This window comes from Galeopterus variegatus, unplaced genomic scaffold, assembly GCF_000696425.1.
Source record: "Galeopterus variegatus unplaced genomic scaffold, G_variegatus-3.0.2 Scaffold3561, whole genome shotgun sequence".
In the NCBI taxonomy this organism is placed as follows: Eukaryota; Metazoa; Chordata; class Mammalia; order Dermoptera; family Cynocephalidae; genus Galeopterus; species Galeopterus variegatus.
In genome coordinates this window covers 39228-49266 of record NW_007729672.1, presented here as the reverse complement: position 1 = coordinate 49266, position 10039 = coordinate 39228, and the positions used below count along the sequence as shown (strand labels likewise).

The window sequence follows — 10039 nt, the reverse complement described above, 5'->3', positions numbered from 1 at the left end:
TTTATGTATCAACAGATGTAAAGAAATCAGGAAATGAGATGACTTCGGCACATCTTTTAAAAGTGATCTGTGTTGCTGCTAAGTGGTGAAATAATGTGGCATTTCACCTTGGTCCCCCGTGTGTGAGGGCTGATGGTTTAGAATCCTGCTTCAGAAATATACCCTGGCCTGCCTTCCCTGGACCTAAAGGAACAGGAGCTTCAGCAAGGATCAGTGGTTCCCTTGCCCTTCTTCCTTGGCCATGTGTAAACTGTGCATTCTGCTTTGTTTTTGACTCCATGGCTTACATTCCTTTCCCTTTCAGTCCCCTCCAGGCAAGGTGACCGATGCTGTGAAGGTAGCAATTGACGTTGGGTACCGCCACATCGACTGTGCCCACGTGTACCAGAACGAGAAGGAGGTGGGGGTGGCCATCCAGGAGAAGCTCAGGGAGCAGGTGGTGAAGCGTGAGGAGCTCTTCATCGTCAGCAAGGTACCCTTCTGCAGGGGAGCCTGGGGCAGGGCTCACATTCTCCAGGGGCAGCACTAACGGAGGAGCCAAGTCCACACTCTTAATATGACTACAGTTATCGCTGGGCAGGCAGTTCTTCCAGGGGAATCGTGTCACACATGGCCATGCAGGACTCCAGAGTTCACCCACCTGTGGCTCTGTGTTGGCTGGTCCTTCCACGTGGACCCATTGGTTAGAGCCCCATGCTGATGAGGCTGGGGTGGCTCTCCCTGTCCAGAGTTACTCTCCGGGACAGAACTTGGTTCCCATCGGCAGGCTGGCTGTCCATTGCTGGTCACTGGAGGCTATTGGTGCACAAAGGACACCAGGTGGGAGGGTGAGGCTGGTTCTGCAAAGACTAACCTGGTAAGAAAATAGCCCTGAGAACTTATGTTTAGGGCCTAGGACTGGCTGGCTGACCTATCCATTCTGTCTTATGCCTTCTGTTTGGTCCTTGGGAGAGGTTGCCTTGACCCGGTCACCCAACCTTCCTTTGGAAAGTTAGGGTCCACAGTGTGAGATGGAAATTCCTTCACAACCGTGTGTGGCATCATGGGGAGGTGGGGTTTGCAGGCAGAGGAAAGTGGGTGTTGCACCTTGGAGCTGTCTGGCTCCAGCCAGAGCTGCCTGGCACAGTCACAATGAGATGTGCTCTCTCGCTGGCCTCAGCTGTGGTGCACGTACCATGAGAAGAGCCTGGTGAAGGGTGCCTGCCAGAAGACGCTCAGTGACCTGAAGCTGGACTACCTGGACCTCTACCTGGTCCACTGGCCTACTGGCTTTAAGGTATGGGACCCGCCGCTCGGACCAGTCCCCGTGGTGCTCGGGTGCCACCTGTGACGTGCTTTGACGTCCCTCGTTAGCAGGTTACCTCTCAGTCCCTCTCTGTCCCTGCTTCTTGAGGCATGGCCCGTGGTCCAGCAGCAGTGGCATCACCGGGAACTTGTTAAAAGCACAGACTCGGGCCCCACCCAGGCCACCTGAGTCCAAACCACAGTGACTCATATGCACACTTCAGAGTTTGCAGAGCACTGCTCTTGGTCATTTGGTGGTTGTATAATTTAAAACTGTGACAGCAAACGGCGGCTGCTGTCTGTACTGCTCACGGCCATAAAGCACAATCAGCTCCCTGACCCCACCTCCTGGCACATGCACACATGTACACACACATATTCTCCACGTGTGTGTGAGTCTGTACCTACATTCCACACACATACCGCATCCCATGGAAGCCTGAGAAACACTTGTTGGCAGCCTCGTTTTTTGCATAAAAAGAACTCTAGAGTTATTATGTCCTTTGCCCTCTTTCTAGTAACTGGCTTAGTTTTCTGCTTTGTCAGCCAGGTTGAAAGTGTGGGGGTCTTACCCTATAGCTCCCTTATTGCACTGTGGCGTACAAGGGCCTGAAGGGACTTGACTTTCATTCTTTGTTTGTATGACGAGCCACATAGGCTCAGAAGGTGGTGGTTTTATGGGCCAGTGATCCAGCCAGGACTTGGGCCCACTGAAACCTGGTGTGAGCCCTCGTCCTGTCCACATACTCCAGTCCATGACGGGTTAATCCCTGTGACCGAGTATTATCCATATCTCCACTGACAGTCACTCACTTCCAACCCATTTGATAGAAAAAGTGTTTAGGGACTTCAGGGATTGTCTGCCTGTTTCCTTTCCTACTGGCATACAACTTTGCCCTGATTATTTTCTAAAAACTTATCCAGCTATGGTAGTTTAGAATAATTTTTCTAGAGACAGTTTCCCCCAGCAGGTCTATGAAGAGCTTTTATTGATCTGTTTATTTGTTTTGGATTCTAATGACAGGCTGGGGATGACTTTTTCCCATTGGATGGGTCTGGCAACGTGATTCCCAGTGACACGGATGTTGTGGACACATGGGAGGTAAGACAGTCCTTGACACTGCTCTCCGTTGCTGGCTTCCTGTTCTCCTTGTGAGTGATCTTCTCTGCCTTTCTTACATGCCCATTTGCTATATTGTAACTGTTTTTGCTCCTCTTGTCTCCCGAAATCCAGTCTGGCTGTCGTCTTACCATCACTTGGCTTCTGAAAAGTCTAACTAACTGGCACTGAATAGTGAGGGCAGGACCTGTTAAACTGGTGTCACAGACAGTTCTGGTCCTTGTCCTTATAGGGTTCATTTCAGCACCAAACAGACCCTCTTTTCCCTTTAGGCCATGGAAGAGCTGGTGGATGAGGGGCTGGTGAAAGCTATTGGCATCTCCAACTTCAACCATCTCCAGGTCGAGAGGATCTTAAACAAACCTGGCTTAAAACATAAGCCAGCAGTAAACCAGGTAAATGTCCACCAGGGGAGCCTGTGTCCATGGCCTCCTGTTCTATTTTCCAATCTTGGTGGCGACTTCATGTCTGCATCACCTAGGGAGTGGCCAGGGGCAGCTCCTGGGCATTGACGGAGTCCTGAGTTAGGATTCAGCATGACAAGGCACCTCTGGAGTGGAACTTGCGGGAAAGAAAGGGTTTGAGCCTGGCTCGTGATGACTTGGGGTCTGACAGATGAGCAGCTCCTGGCTGTTGAGAGCCGCACACCTGTGACAGTTGACAGATGGCTAAAGCAGAAAAAGCCTTTAGGCCCTGTGGCCATAGAGCACCAGTAACAAGATTGTTGTTCTTAACGTTGAGGCCACTAGCTGGGAAATGTAGAAAGTTATTACAGCCTATCAGGGAAGTACCATGAGAAGGACATGCGTCACACATAATTTTCTGTGCGGGGTGGGAAGGGACTTAGCACGGGGAAACTTTGCTTGTGTCACATTGACTGTGCCCGCCCTGTTTGCATTTACAGATTGAGTGTCACCCTTACCTAACTCAGGAGAAGTTAATCCAGTACTGCCATTCCAAAGGCATTGTGGTGACTGCCTACAGTCCCCTTGGCTCTCCTGACAGGCCCTGGTGAGCTTTGCATTGGGTCATGTTCTTTTGTCACTTGGTGAGGATTAGAAATGATTAAAAGGAGAAGTTTGATATTAAGGTAAATGCTTCTGGGGCTGATCTGCAGACTTCCCCCGGGAGCCTCTTAGGTTTTCTGGGTGGGTTGGAGTTTCTGGTGGCAAGATGTCCACTCTTTTTCCAAAGGGTTGGGGTTGGTAACCCATCTTGGAATCTGGAGAAGACTGGCAGGCTGCCCTCTGAGGTCAATGGGAGGGTTAGGGGTAGGGTTATTGGCTGCCTGAGTGGTAGCAATGATGGTTATTGACCTGGACTGTCTTTCTGTCTCTAGGGCCAAGCCTGAGGACCCATCCATCCTGGAGGACCCCAGGATCAAGGAGATCGCAGCCAAGCACAACAAAACCACAGCCCAGGTATAGCCATTTCCAGGTCCTCACGACTGTTCCAGAGCTCCCTACATTCTTGGTGGTCCCCATCAGCCAGGAGGGAGAGGTGACCAGGCCCATCAAGGCCTCACTGGAAGTTTGGGTTGGGGGGTCTGGAGTGTGTAATAGAAAGGGCACAGAATGAGAATTTAGAAGACTGCCATGTGGTCTTGGGATAATTATACCTGCCCCTGCTGCCTTTATGGGCTGCCACGAGGATTTATGTGGAAGGTCACCTCTGTACACATACAAGAGCTCTTATCAGCCACTCGGGAAATGTTCTCTTTCTTGCCAGTGGTTTGTGACTTCCTAGGCAGTGAAGAGTCTCACTGGGTCTCCAATATACCTGGAGACCCTAAAGCACATGGCACGGTGGCTCTGGCCCTGAATGTGACCACTGCCTGTTGCTGGATGTGACCTGCACGTCTCTGAGCCTGTCTTTTCTCACCTGTCAGATCTGAGCATGTCCCTCTTAAGATCTCTTTTTGTGTGCGTGCGTGCGTGCGTGTGTGTGTGTGTGTGTGTATGTGTCACACACACTTGGCACCTCTCTGGTTCGCAGGTTCTGATCCGCTTCCCCATACAGAGGAATTTGGTGGTGATCCCCAAGTCTGTGACACCAGAACGCATTGCTGAGAACTTTAAGGTAAGATCCCTGCAGTCGGCCCTGGCTTTCTTCAGTGAGGAGGGGACAGAAGGATTCTTCACAGGGCCTCTCATCCCATCCCTGGCTTGTCTTCTGCGGGATCCTCCCTCCTCCAGCCTGCCATCCTGTCCTCTCCCAGGCCAGGGAGCCCACCTCAGTAAGCTGCCGTAAGCAAAACCCAGACTTGAGGTGGTGACTGGGATTGTGGAAGCCCTATGGTGGGGGCAGGCCTTGGGCCCGGGTGGTACATGCACCCTTGCTGAGGCTCCTCGGCGACACTGAGCATGTGCCCTCAGAAAATGGAGTTCTCAAGCAAAGCTGCCTGGGTTTGCATGGGGCTCTGTTAGTTGCCAGCTGTAAGACCTTGGGCAAGTAACCAAACTGCACAGTGCCTCAGTTTTCCCATCTGTAAAATAACACCTACTTCGAGGGCTGTTGTGAGATGAATAAGGTTCTGCGTCAGAGCGCTTCACGCAGTGCTCACACCACGCTTCGCAGGTGCCTCGGGGAGTGCTCCAGAAATGTTGCTGTGTGATCAGCGCTTGTGCTACAAAGGACCTCCTGGGTCACTTAGCCCCCAACCAGCTCTGCAGAGAGCCCAGACTGTCATTGAGGCCCCAGGAAAGTTCTCTAGGCAGTCACTCAGAGCAGCTCAGCCTGCCTGACGTCACACCCCCACCTGCCTCGTGCCAGTAAGAAGGGGCCTCCTTCTCCTGGGAGAAGGGCTGCTCCAGGAGTGTCCTTCCACTGAGCAGAGCAGCTCTGCCAGCGACGCTCTGTCTTTATCTGAGACCTGGTTTGGAGTGTGGCACCACCGTGGGCACGGGGGTCTTTGGCAGCTGGCCCCATATGGCCGCTTGTGGGCTGTGGCACAGGGTAAGGACAGCTGTTTGCACAGTGAGCAGCTCACCCTGTCCTCCCTGGTTACACTGGCCAGAGGCTGTGGCGATCACACATGCCACTTGTCACATACGAGACAGGGGTGAGAGTGAGCCCTAGGGAGGGGAGCAGAGCTTAACTCTTCAAGGTCAAGTGGCAACACAGTGGCCACTATGGGAAGGGTGCATCCTACTAGAAATGAACCTTTTGTTTCATATTTCCTTTTTTTAAGATATTAGAAACAATTTTAAATGACTGATCTCAAAATGCTGACTTAATTTTTTTATTTTTGCATCTCACTGCGTAGTGTCTGTGCATTTTCCCACAGTTGTAATCAAAGAGTCCGTAGCAGGCTCTTTCTGCACATTCTGTGATCATCTGAAACCACAGACCTGCTCAGCTCGGGGTGTGTGTGCCAGCCACTTCCTGGCTGTCACCCCGTGCCTGCTGGCCTCCGTGCGGGCTGAGTTCTTCTATGAGGTCTGTTGCCTTCATGCAAGTGGGTCTCTCCTCTCAATATACTTTCTTGCCCTCTCTGTAAAAACCTTATTCATCTTCTTAGGCCATCTCAAATGCCATCTCCTCTTTGGCTGTGTCCTTCAATTCCCCAGCTGGAATTCATGCCTAATGCCTCTGGGCTCTCTGAGTGCTTTGTTTACCATCATACAGTGTGTGATTAATTATTCCTTGTATTATAGCTGTTGTAATACCTCAGTCCTTTGCTTCGTTATAAACAGAGGCATAGACACATCTTACCCATGATGATGTTCTTCACTGGTGCATATCACAATAGAAGTGTGCAGTAGTGTTTGTGAAATGAAAGAAATAAAATGAAAAGTATCATTGCACTTGGAGGTTCTGGAAGGGAAGGACTGTTCTCATTGTTGTATATGGTACCTAGCCAAAACGTGTGTTCCCTACAAAGGAATAAACTTTAAGTTCAGTGTATCTTACTGCCCCTCCACACTCAAGGCAATGGAAGACATTTCATCTGGAACCTGCACAATGTATATGGTACCTAGCCAAAACGTGTGTTCCCTACAAAGGAATAAACTTTAAGTTCAGTGTATCCTACTGCCCCTCCACACTCAAGGCAATGGAAGACATTTCATCTGGAACCTGCACAATGCACATTATTCTGTCTTTGATTTTTTATTTGCAGAGCTTATTGGTTGTTTTTTTGTTTTGTTTTTAGGTCTTTGACTTTGAACTGAGCAGCCTGGAGATGACCACCTTACTCAGCTATAACAGGGACTGGAGGGTCTGTTTCTTGGTGAGGTGAGTGAGTCCCAGTGTGGTGATCAATTCCCAGATCATCAGATGCTGTAGAGCAAAATAATCCCTGCAGACCATAATGTCCAAGTCCTCTGACCGCAGTTCCTATTTTTGCACATGACCTTGCTTTCTCATCCAAATGCAGCAGGAAACACTTTAACCTGCATCGGCTGAACTGCACAAAGCTGCGGGGGAAGTGCTAAGAGATCTGCTCCCGATATCTTCTCCTCCTGCCCCAGGGGTGTTGTCAGCCTAACATGAAATAACTACATATTTTGGCATTTAATTTTCAAATCTTAGTGGCTCATCTGAAATCAGATGACCCCAGGAGGCCCTGCCACACCTTCCTGGAAGAATTTGCATGTGATTCTTTGCCTTAATAACCCTAATAAAAGGGACCATGGTGCTGGGGCTCCAGACAGTTCCAGCTCTGACACTAGTACACCATGTGACTTAGAGAAAGTCACCCAACCCCTCTGACAGGCAGAGTCACCTAAAGGCCCCTCCAGCTGCACATTCTCTGGTTCCTTATACTCCCTCGGAATTGTAGTTTGGGACCTGAGGGAGATGACTAGTAAGGCGTTTTTTCTTTTCCCTACCAGTACAGTAACTAAATAGTTTAAGACTCACTTTCTGCTCTCAAGAGGGAACTTCCCGTTTGGTGGTGGAGGCTGACTGCACTTCTCTTTGGCGATCCTTACTCTTCATCTGCACTCCCTGTTTCTGCCCTGTCTCCTTTACCACTTCCTCTTCTAAGCAGTGTGACCACCCCAAGACAGGACAGGGTGCTAGCTTTCTCTTTCCAGCCTCTGGCCTGTCTGCCTCAGGTCAGCATTTGCACGCCGGTGCTGGCTTCAGCCACTGACCCAGGCAGCTGTCCTCCACGTTTGTACCTTGAACGATAATTGCCCTATGAGCATGCCCAGTGAGCATGCCACTGTCACACCAGTGGCCTCACATCCAAAAAAGGCCACAGAGCTTAGCAGCCCCAACTAGGGCCCTTTCTGAAATCCTTGTTAATGGTACTTAACCTTTAATCATTGAAATTATGATTGGATCTGGTGGGCAAGGGCAAGAGAAGTGAGTCAGTCATCTGGTTACATCCGGTCTCCTTTCAGAATCCGTCACGCTCACCAGTCTTCCCTTTCTCCTCCCACTGCTGACGGAGTGTGTGGACGCTCTGAGGACTGGCCAACCATGTGGCTTTCTAACTGGTCCCTTTACACCTAGACTCCTCCCACCCTCCAGTGCTGCTCTAGAGACAGCTGTCAGATAATCCTGTGCGCTACTGATGTTGAGTGGAGGTGGGTTGGAGTGGGGAGGAAGAGGCTGGCTCTGACATCCCCAGGTCTCCTAGGAAGCTTTTTTTTTTTTTTTTCCTTTTTGTCTTTTTTCGTGTCCGGCAACGGATCACAACCCTCAGTGTCGCGCCCGTACCGGACCGGGACCGGCAACGGGATCGCAACCCTCGGTGTTGCGCCCGCACCTCGCTCAGCCAGTGAGCGGGAACCGGTCTGTATGTGGGATCCGAACCCTCGGCGGGAGCGCCGCCGCACTTCCCAAGCGGCACACTGTAGCAGCGCGGCACCGGGCCAGCCCTCCTAGGAAGCTTTTTTTTTTTTTTCCTTTTTGTCTTTTTTCGTGTCCGGCAACGGATCACAACCCTCAGTGTCGCGCCCGTACCGGACCGGGACCGGCAACGGGATCGCAACCCTCGGTGTTGCGCCCGCACCTCGCTCAGCCAGTGAGCGGGAACCGGTCTGTATGTGGGATCCGAACCCTCGGCGGGAGCGCCGCCACACTTCCCAAGCGGCGCACTGTAGCAGTGCGCCACCGGGCCAGCCCTCCTAGGAAGCTTTTTCTAACTACATGCCAACTCTCTTTTTGGCAGATATTGCTATTTTGAGCCAAGGTGTTGACAGTCATATTCTTCAGGCATGCAAATGGAGGCAGAGTGAGGGGAGCTTTTGAATGGCTTTGAATACGAGTTATATTCTCCATGCTGAGTTCACCCTGGGCCTTTCATACCCTGCCCAGCAGTCTTTCCAACATTGTTGCCTTTACGTTCCAGTGCAAGCCAGTGGCCCTGCCACATGGACCATGAGCCTTGGCAGACACACCCTGACCTCTCGGCCCTGGCCCCTTCCCCAGTGTTAACCTATCAAATCCCCAACTGTTGCACTGGGCTCCCATCACTTCCCACTGACCCCAGGGGCTTCTGGAGGTGATGGATTCCCTCCCTCCATGTCCTAGGAGAACTCCCTGTTGCTGCCACGAACCCTTTGGATTCAGTCACACGTGGACTTGGAACATCTCTCATCTCTTTGCTCTTTTCGCCCTCTTCTGTTTAAGACTATAAGGAGCTATCTGGTCCAGCCAGCAAATTGAGTTACTGGGAAGCAGGAATCATATTTTGCATGCTCCAGGCACAGTGCTGGGCATGTGGGGAGGTAGGACAGTGCCTGTCACACATGTGCTGCCTAATCACAGCCTGTGGCAGAGGAGTGTTGAGGGTGGGCCGCTGCCCCAGCTGCAGACCTGTGACCTAAAGATTCAGAACTGGGTTATTGCCTCCGAGGCCTCTATTTCTGTTCGTGATGAGACACTTACCATTTCTGTGTGTTGGTAATTTGTTATAGTCAAAATCATTTTCTTGAAAAGCAAATGTGTTCTCTTTTCTCCTGACAGCTGTACCTCCCACAAGGATTACCCCTTCCATGCTGAGTTTTGAAGCTGTTGATGCCTGTTCTTCCCCCCCAGGTGATCTACACCTGTTTTTCCTGCCCCATTTTTCTTTGCAAAGGTAGAATGGCCTGTGTCCCTCAGCAGTGGGTTAGCAGTCTGCAGACTGACCAGTGAGGGCTTGTGTAGCTTGATGTTAGGTCTGAAGAGCGGGATCCATAGATTAGAAGTCTCTTCCAGTTTTCTTTGCCCTTCTACTTGCGCAGCTGGGAAGGGTACAACCTGAATACCCTTTTTTGACCAAAGAGAAGCAAAATCTACTGAGTCACAATAGTGCCACTAACAGTTGAGTTTTGACTGCTTGGAACGGTAATCTTTTCAGCCAGACTTCTCTTTGCCTCAAATAAAGTGATTTTGTGAACTTGATGCTGATGGCATTTTGTTTTGGTTTTTTTGAGACAACAAACCACCTTCTATCCCATTCCCAACCCTCATTCTTGGATACCTATGAAGCAGGCCAGTCAGCTCTGCGGCAGGAAGGAGGATATGGCTTTTTTCCTTGTAGTTGCAGACCCCTCACCTCAGTACTTTGCCCATTTAGCTTTAGGGCAGTGGCTTTCATCCTGGCTGCACACTGGTCTCCTGGGGAGCTTTTAGTGCTCGTAGTGTCTGCACCTCGCCCCTGGAGACTGACGGAATTGGTCTGGGCTGCCAGGACGC

At 50.9% G+C, this 10039-nt stretch overlaps 1 protein-coding gene across 1 annotated transcript; it reads left to right on the top strand.

The window, feature by feature from the left end:
- Window positions 1–298: 298 nt before the first annotated feature.
- AKR1B1 (aldo-keto reductase family 1, member B1 (aldose reductase)) lies at window positions 299–9745 on the top strand (the record flags this gene model as incomplete). Its single annotated transcript, XM_008585411.1, has 9 exons — window positions 299–472; window positions 1160–1276; window positions 2309–2386; window positions 2677–2799; window positions 3309–3415; window positions 3744–3825; window positions 4400–4483; window positions 6558–6640; window positions 9326–9745. Coding segments are annotated over 9 exons (891 nt in total), but the record flags the coding sequence as incomplete, so codon positions are not given.
- Between the last annotated feature and the right edge of the window lie 294 nt (window positions 9746–10039).